Source organism: Caloenas nicobarica, chromosome Z, assembly GCF_036013445.1.
Source record: "Caloenas nicobarica isolate bCalNic1 chromosome Z, bCalNic1.hap1, whole genome shotgun sequence".
NCBI lineage: Eukaryota > Metazoa > Chordata > Aves > Columbiformes > Columbidae > Caloenas > Caloenas nicobarica.
Genome location: NC_088284.1, coordinates 97604950 through 97620950, shown reverse-complemented (window position 1 = coordinate 97620950; position 16001 = coordinate 97604950). Strand labels below are relative to the sequence as shown.

The window sequence follows — 16001 nt, the reverse complement described above, 5'->3', positions numbered from 1 at the left end:
GAATGGTTGGGTTTGGAGGGGATCTCTGGAGATCATCTAGTCCAACCCACCTGCTAAAGCAGGTTCACCTAGAGTAGATTGCACAGGAATGTGGCCAGGTGGGTTTTGGGTGTCTCCAGAGGAGGAGACTCCACAACCTCTCTGGGCAGCCTGTTCCAATGCTCTGTCACTCTCAAGGTAAAGAAGTTTCTCCTCATATTCAAATGGAACCTCCTGTGTTTCAGTCTGTGCCCGTTGCCCCTCATCCTGTCGTTGAGCACGACTGAAAAGAGTCTGGTCCCACCCTCTTGACGCCCACCCTTGAGATATTTATTAACATTGATGAGATCCCATCTCGGCCTTCTCTTCTCCAGGCTGAACAGACCCAGGTCTCTCAGTCTCTCCTCATAAGAAAGGCGCTCTAGGCCGCTAATCATCTTCATAGCCCACCACTAGACTCCCTCCAGTAATTCCTTGTCCTTCTTAAACTGGGGAGCCCAGAACTAGATGCAGTACTCCAGATGCGGCCTCACCAGGGCAGAGTAGAGGGAGAGGATCACCTCCCTCAACCGGCTGGTCACACTCTTCTTAATGCACCCCAGGATACCATTGGCTTTCTTGGCCACAAGGGCACATTGTTGACTCATGGCCAACCTGTTGTTGACCAGAACTCTCAAGTTCTTCTCTGCAGTGTTGCTTTCCAGCAGGTCTGCCCCTACCCTGTACTGCTGCCTGGGGTTATTCCTCCCCAGGTGCAGGACCCTACACTTGCCCTTGTTGAACTTCAACACGTTCTTCTCTGCCCATTCCTCCAGCCTGTCCAGGTCTCACTGAATGGCAGCACAGCCTTCTGGTGTGTCAGCTCTTCCTTCCAGTTTGGAAAAAGAAATCTTTTCATAAACTTTCTGGTTACTTTGTAATATGCACTTTTGCATTATTTCCTTCCTCTGGTGCTAAATGAGGATGCTCATTTCTAAAACCTCTAAAGCATAGACAGTTTGCCTATGACATTTAAATTCAGATTGAAGTAAGAAAGTCCAATTTATACAAGCTTGGAGAGGTTTTGTTAATACCAAGCATACCTGAATACGCCTGTCTTCGTACCTTTGCAGGATTTCGCATTGCTTAATATAATGTTCGTCATGGTTTTAATTTTTCCTCAAAATGGATCTCTTTTATGTCTGCTATTTACCATCCTTGCCAGACTCGTTGAACACAAGAAATTCAGTATATACAAGATGCAGGAACTGCTTTCTTCCTTCTACTCATGTAACAGGTAATGGATGGTTTTAAGAAAGGATCTTTACTCTGTGCTTTACCTATTCATGTGTAGGATTTTGATTTCATTTGAAATGAAAGGCGTAAACCTCAGGTCTGAAAACTAATAGAATTTCTGCATTTACCTGCTGATCCATAGCCTTTAGGTTAGATTGTGTGTCAGCCAGCCGTCGGCTTGTTGAATGAAGCAATACTTTAAAACTAATATGAAAAGATTTCTGTTATATGTAGCCTGACACCAGATATGAAGGCAGATTTCTGGTGGCTTATTATTGGAAATATTTTCCAGTGTGTCTGATAAGCAAGACTGAACAAGCCGTAGGAAGTAGACCTAATCAGATAATGCTGATTTGCAGAGCAGAAAAAAAGAGAAGAAATGTATTTTGCCTAAGTGCTATCCCTTCTCTTGTCAAATCTGGGGACAAAATGGCTAGTGGAGTGGCAAAAGGCACCACAGAGATCAGGGGGTAGAACTGCTGGTTTGTGAATGTGGCTGTTGCATCTAAGCCTATTTACTTGTATATATTCATTGTCTGTATTACGGAAGGTTTATATCTAAGTGCCTGAGTGAGCTGGAGCTCTGGAGATGGGGTATATAAAAGAGACAGGGAGAACATCAAACTGGATCAGCTATTCATTTTTCAGTAAGTCTCGGTATTTTTTTTGAAACTTCAAAGGAATTTAAGATAGAGGCTTGTGAGGAGGGTCCCTGTGAAGGTTCAGGTGCTGTGTTCTGCTCAGACTGTCTGTCCATGAGCATCCTTCATAGAAATACATTTGAACATGGGGGATATTCACAGGATGAGCAAATTCTCAATATGATTTAAGGAGTATTCATGACGTTGCAGAGTGGAAGACGAACGTCTTGTAGAAATGCTTAGAATGAGTTCCCAAAGAACTGAAACAAAAAGATTCTTTTGTTATTTCCATGCCTAGATATGAAGTAGTAGTTACCACAGACTGATATTTAACACAGCTTCATATTCTCTCATCTCTTCAGATTGCATGCAGATAATGGATTATATCAGTGCCACATTAATATTGCATGACAAATGTTCATACTTTGACTTGTTGGCCTGGACACTTTTTTTTTTTAAACTATTGTTGGAAGTTCCCGTTAGTTCTAGGTTTTTCTGAAAACAGCTCAGCTCTTGGCTTTGTACCTTAAAGCAGAAAAGGAATTTAATTGCATAAAATGTACTCTACACTGATTTTTCCAAACAACTCTTGTAAGCTTAAAGTTTTCATGGATTGTCTCTGTAAATATATTAACATTCATATATGTCTGGAGTAAACATACTATCTGAGGCTTCTGCTTTATTTTTGTTATTGTATATTTGGAATTCAAAATAAGGTTTATTTTGAGAAGAAAAATCAATAAATCATTTCAGTTGTCCCACATTTTATATAAGTAATTTTAATAAGTTTAATGTCTTTGCTGGCAAGGGCTTATCAGGCAAATAGCATGAAGAGAAAAAGAAAAAGCTTCATAAAGAATGATGTTGTTTTGTAAAGCTAATTGTGATGCTATCTCTTGTACTGTGTGTGATTGAACTCTTAATTTTTAATCTGGTATTCCTTCTAGCAATGTAGTTACTAGCATTACCTGAGATTCTCTGTAATGTTACTGTATAACAGATTTTTTTGCAGTTTTAAATTTTATAATTTGATGCCAAAAATATGTAGTCTTGAGTCACCTATACTGTAACAAGCGGGCTGCAGTTTCTAGTTGTAATGAATTAGTTTATTTTAATGTTTGATGTGCAAAGCTTATAGACAAGAATTCGGTTAAATGTGATGTCCTGAACCTTGATGCCTAAGGAGCAGCAGCAGCCCCCTCTGGTGTGTGTGTGGCCTCCTGAAGAGCAGGTGCCTGCAGAGATGCCCTGGCAGCACAGCTGAGCCTTAATGTTATAGCTGACACTGGGAACCACTGAAAAGATGGTGTCACTGAGAGCAATGTAGTATGTGGAGGAGAAACCAGAGCGTTTATTTATAAAGCAAAGGACCACTGTCCCGCTTCATGAATGTGCTCTAATAACTTTGGTTCACTGGAAATATCAAATTCCTGAAGCTAACTAAATTCTTCGCCATACTTGGTAACTAGGCATTAGCTCACGCTGACAGTGAGCTGGTGAGATGATCAGTCTGATAATTCTTGTGTTGACTATTCTCAAAAAGCTGGATTGTGGAAGACTTGGAAAATTAACTGATTTGTTACTTCCACTGATAGCAGGGAAGCCATAAAAATTCTCTTTTAGAGCATTTCACTGTCATTTTAATAAGTATGGAGATTTTTCCTCCCCGCTTCCATTTGTGTGGTGAACCTTTTGCAGTCTATTCAGTGAATATGGGAAGGAAACAGTCTGAAATTGTCTGTTGCTGAAGGAACTGTGCAGTGGGATAGAAGGGAATCTACTCTGAGCCACAGTTCCTCTTCCAATGAGCTTCTCCGTGGCAGTGTTCTGCTTTTCTAAATTGTTTGCTGTATCACGCTTTTTTCTAAACGCTGCCATCTGAGAGAAGAAAACGCACCATTCTTTGTCTGTTCTGCTGAATATGTCTGTCTGCTATCAAGGTGGTGCCTTCAGTGTGAATATTTGTGTCAATGGCTTTAGGCACCTGGCCTTCCGGAGACCCTGCTGCATAAATGTAGTGGCTCTTGGTGGACAGAAGGGGAAAGACAGAAGCTAGTCTTGCATGTCCTGAGGATTTAGGACCCTCTGTTTCAAGTGGGGGCTTTAATCAGACCTCAGACTCTTCTGTCCACAGTGTACATCAGCAAAGGGTGGCCATCAGAAAGCCAGCTGCTGTGTGAACAGAGCAATGGAGAAGGTAGGGAAGTTTCAGTAGCTCAGAGGCTGGGAGAATTTGCTTCTTTCTAGATAGCTGGACAGAGGTGAGTTAGTTAAGAAAACAGTGGAAGACTAGAGACATTTGGATAGAATATAGAGAGTAAACAAGACCCTAATATTGAAATTAAACCATAATATGTTACCTACATATGTGTGTATGTTTCATTAAATTATAGGTTTGGGGTTTTAAAAAAAAAAAAAAAAAAAAAGAAAGAGAAAGATTTTGTTCCTTTTTTACTTTAAGGAAAAGTTAATCTGGAGAAAGTTACAATAGTAAAAGGGAAGGCAACATCTGTGTTAATTAGCAGTTCATCTTCAAAGCTTGACTGATGGGTTACATTATGGCCTCTTGCATGTGAATTAAAATTCAAACCCACACAAGTTCTATTTTTATCTCCTTTTTCTCCACATCAGAATAATTTGTCTGGATTTAAGATTTCATTTTTGCTAAAAATATTGATGTTCCATAATTTAAAATGAACGTATGGTTTGTGTAGAGAAGAGCAGCGTGGCTCCAGATTCAATTTCAGAGAATGTGTCTTTATAACACAATGCAGTTTTGGAGGAAGTTTCTATGGAGCAGTACTAAAAGGTCTTGCATTTATTTTATTCTATTCTACCTGCTATACTTCCTGCAGAGACTTTTGTATGCATGTTAAATTACTCCAAAGAGTCTGTTTCTCATGATTGACAGCTAAGCTCTTTGGGTCGAGGACTGTCACATGTGGGTATACAGTGCCTTGCACAGCGAGGATTTGCAGTGCTACTGTACTCTAAATAATCAGTGAGTAATTTAGCAACAAATTAGGAATTAATTTTACAATACCTGGAAACATTCTTATGAATACCACAGCTGGGGAGAGACAAGTCGTTGATAGAGGGATATGCACCCGTGAATGTCTTATATGTGGGGTTCTCTTTTTTCAGTGAATATTTTCCTTTCGTAAATGAAACTTCCCATTAATATTATGGCTGGCCCTCCATAAGTCCATGAGGTTTTTTTGGATGAGCATTCATCTTGGTGAAAAGCACAGTTCTCAGATAAATGTGAAATGTAGAGAGAAAAATGTAATACTGGGTTCCTTTCCATGTTACCATCAAAGAAGTAGTGATTGGATTGTAGAAAATTTAAGAGGATACCAGCTAGATGTACATCATTGTGGTTTCTGTCAGCTGAGTATCTGGTCCAGTGTTCTGCCCAGTCAAATAAATAGTTAAGGTACAGTCTTGTGATAGGTGTTCTTTTATTTTCACCATAGCAGTAAACCAAAATACCTTTATAAAAGCCTCTGCTCACATCCCAATGTCACAGACATGCAATGTGCATCTTTAGAAAATCATCTCATATTTTTTGCTTTAAACATAAAAAAAAAAAGAAAATGTTTTTATGACAAATTCAAGCTGCTTTCAGACAAGGTTAGATAAACTCTCTTTAGTATCTTGCCTTGACAAGGTAAGAGCTAATCAAGAAATTACTTCTGTGTTCACCTATGATAGATTTCACTAAAATATGCAGCTAGGAGTAGTAAGTGCCCTTTAATACAAAAAGAAAAGGGTGGGAAAGCCTGCTTAATTAATTCTCTTTGGGGATCCTGGATTAACTGCAGCTCTGTTTAGTTTACATCCTCCCTGGAGAAGAATGTGCAGACCCAAGACAGCAAGTGTTGGTTTAAATGTAGATGCAAGAAAAAGTCACTGTTGCCTTTTTTTCTTCCACTCAGCACACTTTCAAATTTTGATTCATTTTTTATTACAAAGGATGAAAATCTAAACCCTTCTCTACTCCCTTTCATGCTGTGGGAAAATGTTGAACCAGCGCTTAGTAAACTGGATGCAGCTACTGGTGAAGAGGACAGCACAGAAAGCTGCCCCACAGAGGCCTGTGGCACAAGTTGTGAAACCTGTGTCAAGGTTTCAGCCATCACTCCCTTTGTCAAAGCCATCAGGGACTGCAGTAAGTCTGGCCTATTAATAGTAAAGGCCGATGGAAAGTGGAAAACGGTGGGATGGGAGTACACCATGGTGCCACAACTAACTTGCAGGCTTGAGTACTGTCCAGGGAAAGCAGATTTGGTGTTACCTCCCATTTGCTTCAACCACTGCAAGCACAAGTAATTGTACTGGGAGGCAAGTGCTATGTTGTCGTAGACCAGAAGAGTTGCATTTCCCGGTAAGCTCAGCCTTCATGAGGTTAGAGTGAATTTTACTCAGGTGATTTTTGAAGAGAAAAATGGCTGCATAAAGATGCCAACAGCTTAGCTCTCAAATTATGTGAATTGAGTTCCCCTTCATTCCAAACATAATTGCATGGTTGTAATAGTCCACATTTTTATGTGTCATCTTCTGATTTCAATATCCATTTTTTCATCAGCAAAGTCCAAGAGCAAACGGAGATATGTGGTGCCAGACACTTTCTGCACAATACACCTCCAGTGGGTCAAGGTTATTGGTAATCACACGTAAACTGCTTGACTTCAGATCTCAGGTGGCAACTGCAACCAGAGCACTTACAAAAGGCATCACATCTTTTACTAATAACCTGAGTACATGCAATAGCATGGGCCGTGCCTCAGACCACAGTTTGTACTTAAGAAAGGGAAATGAAGAATTCTGGATTCAGGAGAAATCAAGAACATATGTATTTCTGGAAACAGGAGGATTAGGGAAGAGAGTGGGGAAGAAAAAAAAAAGATTGGGATTGGAATTTTTTGTCCTGTAAACAATTTGCACCAAGAGCAGAATTTGTATCTGAAGACTCAATGCAAGCTGCAGAAGCCCAACAGCTGTAAGAAATTTAGCTAGTAATTCTCATTCTCTATAGGAGATGCCATTCAACTTGAAAAGATTAGCACAGGTTTTCCTGCACAAGAATCACCTCATAAAAATATGTGTGTGTATATATATATTTATATAGGCTGGAAAGTAGGTTTTACAATTACAATTCTTTAGTCTTTTTACTTTTTTTGTGTGCTTTGCAGCAAGCTGGACTTCTCTGATTACTCCTGATAAACAAGAGTTCTCCTTTTCTTCTCTGAGCTGAGCAGCAAAGGCATCTGAAGGAGCCCTCTCTGCCTGAATGAAATAACTTCCTTCTCTTATTGCTTCGGTTCACAACTGAGCTGAGATGCGTCAAAGTCAGGTTAAGGAACCAGAAACAAGGAAAGTGCAGAAGCCTGGGCAGCAGAAGTCAATTTCTTTCTAGCTGCCTTTCCCCTCCCACTCCCTCCTTTGTTTCAAGTTTACATGGATATTTGGAGTAGAGCAGAGAAAGAGAGGAAAGAAATAAAACAAAATGCGTACAACACAAAGATTGGAACTATATGCATAAATTACATACCCAAGCAGATGTCGCATGGATTTCAGTAATTGCAGTAACAGATTCTTCATTATTTCTAATATTGTTTTTGCCTGTCTTGCCAAAAATTGTAAACAGTAAGTCAGATAGTTGTATTTTTTAATTAGACGCAGTTAATTAGAAAGCCATATTTTTTATGTTCCCTTTTGTAATCATTCAGAAGTGTCCTTGCTGTCTTATTTTTCAACACCATTTGACATAGGATTTATTAATTTTTAAAACTCTTTTAAAATCAGATTATGGGGAGAGATTCTCATGGGGTAGTTTGTGACCTAGGAGTAGCTTTTACTGTGGTTTTATAGCAAATTCAACCGAAACAGACTCTTATCCTATGTGTTCCATTGGTGCAGTATTGATATAGATAGAAAACCCGTATATCTGGAGATTACTGGACAGTATGCCACCTGACTGCAGTTTATTTTCACAGTAAGGATGATCTGCCAAGAGTCTGGGCTGGCAGGAATGCATCACTTCTCCATTCCCAGGTACATCTTGCTGGTCACAGCCACTGTCTGAATCTGGAATGTGGTCTGTGCTGTTCATAATGCACTCCACTTGTTTAAGCTTTGCATAAAACCATACGTGATGGATAATAAAACATCTGTCCATATATAAATGTTTCACTTTTCAGAATGACCTGAAGCACCATGTGGGCTTTTGAATGTGTGAGACAGTCTGCTCACTGCTAGAGGGGCATGGGTGTTTATTATTAGATGTCCTGCATGGTTGTGGAATGCAAAGCAAGCACGCGCGTGCATACACACACGTACAAAACAATGAATAATTATGAAAAAGAACTGCCTAACAGGTATCTTTATAATGCAGAAATAGCAACCATTTTTACCAAGTGAAATCAATTCTCTGTGCTTGTGTCTCCATTGCTCTTCTTGTGCTATTTTTTCTACACGAAGTACATAATGAAATTATTAGCAACAAAGCACCGAGTCTTACAGAAAACCAAATTACATCTAAGTTACTGCTAACATTCTTCAGCATTTAGACTCTTACCCTTCTCCTGTACCAAATGTACTTCATTTTTTCCTCTCAAGAAAACAGCTTTCTGACATGAGAAGTGTATGTCCTCCTCAGAAGAGAGGTGCTAGGAAAACAAGCCTTGCCATTCTCTCAGAGGGGGACATTTTTCTGTCAGTTCATTCTAATCTGTCATTAATAAATGTACTTTTGATATGAAGAGGAAAGCACAGACCAAACCTGTGACTCAGGGAATGTGATTGTTTAATATGGCAAAGAGGAAGAGTTGTTCAGCAGCTATATTCAGAGATGCTTCCGCAGGAAAAAAAAAACCTCTCAGTCAACATAGGTACCATGGTAGCACTGATCTGGTAACTATAGCATTAAGTAATGGATCACCAGTTTGTGCTGGTAGATAAATTTCCAATTTTTTAGTTGTAAGGAAACACCATTATTCAGCAATGCAAAAACCAACAGTAACCCAGGGAGAGGAAATGCTGGTTGTCCTTAACAAGGGAGTGTGGAGGGGACATGGACCTTCTACCCTCATTCCCGAGGGTCGGTGACAGACGAGGCTGACACGGGGCGAGTGGCAGAGAGCCCAGCAAAACCAGAGTGTGCTGACCCCCTCCCAGGGGATTAACGGGATCTTGATGCACTGCGGATACAAATTCGTAAGTGCCAGAGACATGTCTACCTGAATATGGTCTAAACTAATCTTGACACAGTTCTTGAAAATATTTCTATTTATTTTGAATCATTTTTACAAATCTTTTAGCATGCTGGAAGGACATATCACATTATGAAGCCTCCACTCTGTAGATTACAGGTCTCTTAGTTTGTTTAGACCCATATGCTTATTTATAATTCTTTATTAATCAAGAGGCCTGACAAGCTGCTGCAAATAAAGCTGCTGCTGATTCAGTAGTTTGGTAGGAGGGTCACCTGAGAATTAGAGTCTATAAACAGCCATTTTGAAAAGATAAATTTTTTTGTCAATTAATTTGCCTGGAGAATCTTGTCATTTTAATCTGTCATTGTTGAATTTTATTTTCCTGCAATATTTTGAAATGAAGCAAAAAAGGAAAAGTGTCTAGTTAATGCTTTTGGCAAGCTCTCTGTTACTTAATAGCTTCTTGAAGTCCTACATTTCTTTGTTTTTCATCTTAATTAACACTCTTAATTGACCTTCTGTGCTCTCTAATTTCACCCAGTAAATAATTTTTTAAAAAAAGGTTCTAAATTCTTTTCTGCAATTTCATTGCTTGTCTACAGAACACCTCTGCCTCAACAAACTTTTTTTTCTTTTTGTTTTTTAACCACTGAAATCCCCACTGGAAATTACAGTCCATTGAACCATAGAGCTAGAATTGATTATGCACATAAAAAAATCCTGGAACAACTGAACAAATAAAAGAACTTCCTAGAATTCTATGGTAAAATCAGAACTCAAGTGACAACAAAACTTTTACCTGACCTGAACTCACCTGCCCTGGATCAGGAAGAAAATATTTGATGTTCCTCCATTTTCCCCTGATGAGAGAAGGAACCAGTTTTTCTTTCATTTAGCCTCCATCAAAGCATAGTTATAGATGTCAAAGAAGATGAATTTCCATCACCAACATTTTTATTGGGCTCTATCTATTCCATCTTATTTATATCATTTATTATGCTTTTTTAGAATATTGGAAAGCTAAGGCTAAAGAACCATGTCTAATTGCTTTTATTTTTAATTGATGCTTTATGTATCACACATTACAATTTTAGCAATCCTAAATATGTTTTTTATTATTTCCTTCTAAAATATAGAAGGCACGTCTCCTTTTTAAGGTGTTGTGAGAAACTATAGTCAGTTCTTTCTATTGGACTTCATGGACTATGGACTTTATGGAAAGCATTACTAAAAATGCAAATCCTATGTTTTTTGAGACTTGCAAATAACTATGAATCTTGGAGCTTACTTTTATATTCTGAGATGAAATAATGACATTTTAAGCACTTAAACCTCCACTAAGAACAAGATAGGCAAGAATATACTTTGTTTCAAGCATCTTAATTAAGTTGATTCCATTGGTCTTTTCATGTGTTTAATGTTAAGAATATGCTTGTGTACTTGTCTGAAATGCTGGATGATATTTAGCAGAATGAATTACATCCCAATAACTAACATTTATTTAAGAATCCAAATGATGTAGGAAGTATGCAAAATAAGCTTTCATTCTCAAGATAAACAGACAAAGTAACTTTTTGTGAGAATTGCCATTTTATTGCTGCATCCGGTTGTAAATCATGTCTTGAAAGCAAAACCATCTTCTTTTTAAATGCATTTTTTGAAAAATAGTGCATTGTTTTCTCCTGAGCTGTTCAGACAATTTCCTGCCTCGACCTGGTACCCCATTAATTTTAGAGTATAAGAAAAAGTCACTGCGAGCCATAGGGAACAATTTTGGATTTGCTGTATGCACATATATCACAATAGATTTGCCTATAGTAGTTCTATGGATGATGTTTGACAAACTCCTGTTTTCCCTACTTTGAGATTAATGTCCTTCCCTCATATTTGTGCAGTGACATAGCCTTATGCTACTCATAAATGGAGGATCCTTTTCAGTGTGTAAAATTTGAAATTTGAATGCAATTACAGTAACAAGAGGAGCTCTTTCTCACGAGTCTCAAAAAGCCCTGGCCAAAATCCATGTAAAACTCTCCTGTAGAGAAAGAAATTGAGTGCACGGTGTTAGCATAATAGGAAGGGCTGAGACGTTGCTTTGCACTACAGTTTTATGGGATGATATTTTAAAAAGTATTCAGAGATTTATGACTTTTTAGGGACATCTAAAATTGTTTTCACAGATCTAATATTGCTTTCATTAGAATGTTGAATGTATGTTTACAGTATCAGATTGAATTCTAAGGTGTTACCAAATCATCCAGAGCCCCCGCTGCTTAAGCACATTCCCTTGTATCCCTATGTATCTTCAAAGGAAAAAAATGGGAGCAATTTAAGTGCTTTGTTTTAAAGTACATAATCTGTATTCTGTCATGTACTTCATCTCCCAGGGAAGGTATCTGGGAACTCACTCTGCTTTTTTTATTTATCCTGCCAGTGTAGTATATAGATGAGAGGACTAAGGTCCAATGGTGTTAAAATAAGACATGAAATATTGATTAATTCTCTTTTAAAATTCCTTTTTCCTCCTGAGTATAGCAAATTTCAGATGCTACTGTCAATATAGTACTCTCCAATAAACCTCCATTATCGGAAGGGTCCTGATCTTCACAGTGTTCTTATAAATAGCTGTTATGATTTTAAGTGGCTTTAAAAACTCAAGGCTAGTGTTCTTCTGGCACAAGAACAGAAAGCAAGTTAGAAACAATGCAGCTTTTTATCATGGCAGAATGTTACTCTGAAATAACCTGAATTGGATTGGGAATTCTCTTCGCTAGACAATAGCAGATCATTCTGTTGGAAGAAATGAAGATCCTAAGGGGACAGATAAACACATGCACATTTTCATGGCTACAAAGGTGTCAAGTAAAGAAGTACAATCGTAGTTGGTGTCCACCTCATGAAACATCAGTATTTGACACCCTGCCTTTTGTTCCCACTTGTCATCCTTCAACGCCAAATTAACCCTGTATTTATGGTTTCCAGAATGGTCCCTTAGAAAAGCATCTAAGCATGTAGTTAGGAGTCTCCCCAAGGAAAAAACATTTCAGGAAAAGTAGAGATAGAAGTTTACACCAGCTAACCCGTGAGGGAAGGTAGACGTGGGCAAGGAAGACAAGATTTAGCAATTTAGCACAAACTCCTTTGAGTGTTCTTGATTACGGTAGAACTCTCTGGGAGTTGAGGTAGTTGTTTTTCACTAAGAAAAATTAGTCAAGGTTCAACAAAACAGAGCAAGGAAGTAACACAGAATCTGATCCAAAAGGCACTGATTGGCAGATTTGTCTGGGGGGCCGGAGACCGTAGTACATTCTTGTTCTGAACCAGGAAGAAACACCTGAGTTGATTCCTCTGTCTCGCAGGAAAGTTGGGTTTTATAGGCTGGATAAGTTGCTATATGATTTTTTTTTTCCACATGAAAGCTTTATTCCTACCCCAGGATGAAAATGTTTTTGCAAGATTTTTTTTGACAGGGATAACCGATTCGCAGATAGGCCTACCTGGGAGCTCTTTTGCAGCAAAACTTAATTGTGTGCAAACCTTAGTCTGCTTTAACTTATGATGGAGAACAGACTGCTCCCTGCAGTACCCAAAACCTAAGAGCTAAAAGATGTGGCATAAAGCTAAATTATCCCCTCCTCTCACTTACACCCAACTCTCAAACTGAGACAAAGCTGGGGCTCTATTAAGATCATAGAATCGTATTTGGGGAACTCTGTTGACTCCCAGTCCCCTATGGTAATGCTTGCATGAGTAGAGTGAACAGGATTTGGTCTGTAATTAACAATGCATGTTTGCTCATAAAGCCAGTGTGTAAGCCAAATCCTTACACATGTCATTTGTTCTCGCTCATGCAGGTAATACTTCTAAACTGATTTAATGCAACTAGTTATTTGAGCAAAGGTTGTCAATCTGGGCACTGTCCTCTTGTGTTCTTCTCTCTGCTATGTTATCTTAAAGAATGATGACGCAAACTTATATAAAGGGACATGCACAGAATTTTGTTTTTCAAAGCCTTGTATTACATGCTTTTCTACCAAAATGTCTTTAGAAGTTTCATTACTGTGTGAATTTTCAAGCCCACTGCAGATCAAGGCTTTTCTTGTGGAAGAGGATGTTGGATACTCACATGCACACAGCACAAACTCTGCCAGTAGTTTGCTTTCTGGTGAACTTTATCTCGTTTTACACAGTCTACTAATTGCTCTCCTTCAGATGTAAAAATAAAATAGTTTCTCTCTTATGGGCGATGCATTGTTTGACTTCAGATATTTAATGTGGTATTTTTTCTGTGGACAACAGCTTGAGGCCCCAAGCTGGCAAGAATGAGAGCATATCTATAAATAATTCAAAATAATTGTATGGTTTTGACAGACTGTCAGGTCGCTTAATGCCTTTTGTCCCAGGTAATAGATTATATTTCTTTGATAAAGTGTTGATAATTTCTCATTGCAATTTGTTTTGTGTATGTTGTATTTTTACAGAGTCCAGTCAGGTTCATATCTCAGTACGGGTTGGTTTACCTTAATTTTGGCTATGGATGCCTGCTATGGAATTCACGTCTATGGGATGATAAATGACACCTACTGCAAGTAAGATCACAGGAAATTATTTTCATACATCTACAATTCTGACGTCTTGTCAAAAGTTTGTGATTTATTTTAATATCATAAATCCAAAAAATGGATCAGGCAGTCATTTCCCGGTGTTTTGGCTTAATGTGACACTATTGTTAGCTTAGTTAGTCTTGATATGGCATTTGCTGTTGATAAAATAAAAACATTTACAAAATCTAATGTTGGATGTCATAAGGAACTATTTTTAATGAAAGACCTTTTGCGGTTTCTGAATTAGTTGGCAACAAAGTATTTTCATATTCTTCTGACAAACGTACGTACTTCTACTGCTAAAAAAAATCTATAGAGGAAATAGTAATATATTAGTTCTCTGAATACCAAATACACCTGGAAGTGAAAGGAACTGATTAGCCCAGGATAGTTACCTGAAATTACATTTTACCACCATTGAGCAACCTACTTGAACTTTCTAGGTTATATATGGCTTGTTTTCAGTAGTAGGGGGTTTCTAATTAAATAATAAAACAAGTCCTGCGAGCGTTGTTACAGTAAACTGACATAAATTCCAACCAACTACTGTTAGTGACCTCACAGTGACAATGGATTAATCCTGTTGTCAGAAATAAAACTATAAACACAATTTAAGTTAAATGCTTTAATCTACAGTATATGGTAGCAAAATATAAAATGAAACTATTCCTCATTCAGAAAAGCAGGAAATGTCATAACCGATGTATGATACTGGTATAAATCTATTCTTCTGTACCTAGGCTGGTTCAAGTCCTGCATGTAACCAGCCCAGTGGGTCCCCAGCTCCTAAAGTCAGGTCTTTGTGTGGACCACCAGTCCACATTCTCTGTTACTCCTCATTCCTGGCAGACTCTAACAAAAAAAAATTTTTAAAAAAATTGAGTCACAGCTGTTTAATTGGGGTATCTTAACATTAGAGACTGAGTTTTTAGAACTTGCAGATTTCACTGATTGAGAGAGTCATCCAGATGGAATGAACATATGTTGTTCTTTGTTTATGAAAATACAGTAGGCACCCTGAGATGAGGGGTGGCAGGACTAAAGTTGTCCTCATAGAGTTCAGGCAAGCTGGCATTGCTTAGCCCTGATGTAAAACCAGTTAACAGCATGATAGCTCTTCATTCTATTAACAGTGGAGAAGGATGGGTTTTCTTAAACGGCAGTTCTGACTGCACTGCCTACTTATATAATGTATATTCTTCTTATAACTGCCTTATTCAGCCAGTTCAAGAACCAGTTTCAGGAGTTGGGACTATGCAATGAGAAGACCTTGCTTAGTGGTGGAGCCTTATGGACTGACTTCTCTCAGGTTAAACAAAATGTGCCATACCTGTAAGAGCCAGCCCATCAGCTGCTTACTGACTGATAAGACCAGTGTGAGTTGAGATATACGCTTAGCTTCATTTTCTAGACGAAAATTCATACAAATCATGCTGTAATGAAAGCCCATACAATTTAGCAAAGGAGCTCAGGTGCTGACACATGGAAAGGATTTCAGATAATTCAGGTGCAGTATATATTAATGTTTTTCTTGGAAATAATACTTAAATGCATCTCTTTTTTCCCTAGGTCAGAAGGCTTTCGTAAAGTTCCCTACCACTATTACGAGCCAGGAAGAGATGAATGTGAGGAATACTTTCTGCATGAAAATGCTCCGTATGGAGGCCACAGGTTTATCACAGAAAAGAAAGTATTTGCTGAATGGGCCAAGAGGCACACAATAATATTTACACACCCCAACTGGACAGTGTCTTGATACTGGTTTTCTTAACTCTCCCTTAACAGCATATTACAAAAATGTCTCAGTTTACAATAATTTTGCTTACATCTGGCTGGCCTTTCTCAGCATAGGTAACACTAAACTAAAAACCAGAAGACAAAGAGGGTGATGGTTCAGCTGTTAAGCAAGATTAATCATCTGTGGAAGGCAGACACATTGTTTGTTATTTCTTAGGGTTTTACTCCTCACAATGCACTTTATACTTTAACTGGATTTTACTTCAAGGCAGTAGCAGTTAAAGACAGATGAGATTTCCTATATACAGGGGTGCACACAGAGAACATGGTGGTCCTTTAAAACTTGTCCATCACCTTAGTTAATTCAAATTAGTATTTTTAGCTCATTTGCAGTACTGCAGCACTAGTTCCATTTGTGGTATTAGTAGAAATTTTCTGCAAAAGAAAAGTGAGGAAAAATATAGACCTCCAAGGTGTACGAGTGAGTAAATTTTGAAAAACACATGAATACATTGATATTTCTGAGCACCTGCATATGTGGTAAAATT

At 38.3% G+C, this 16001-nt stretch overlaps 1 protein-coding gene across 1 annotated transcript in view; it reads left to right on the top strand.

The window, feature by feature from the left end:
- ST6GALNAC3 (ST6 N-acetylgalactosaminide alpha-2,6-sialyltransferase 3) overlaps nucleotides 1-15472 on the top strand; it is a 114504-nt gene extending 99032 nt beyond the window's left edge. Inside the window, exons 3-4 of the mRNA XM_065657180.1 lie at nucleotides 13594-13701; nucleotides 15286-15472. Coding sequence (XP_065513252.1) covers nucleotides 13594-13701; nucleotides 15286-15472 — 295 coding nt within the window. The remainder of the gene's footprint in view (nucleotides 1-13593; nucleotides 13702-15285) is intronic.
- The last annotated feature ends 529 nt before the right edge of the window (nucleotides 15473-16001 follow it).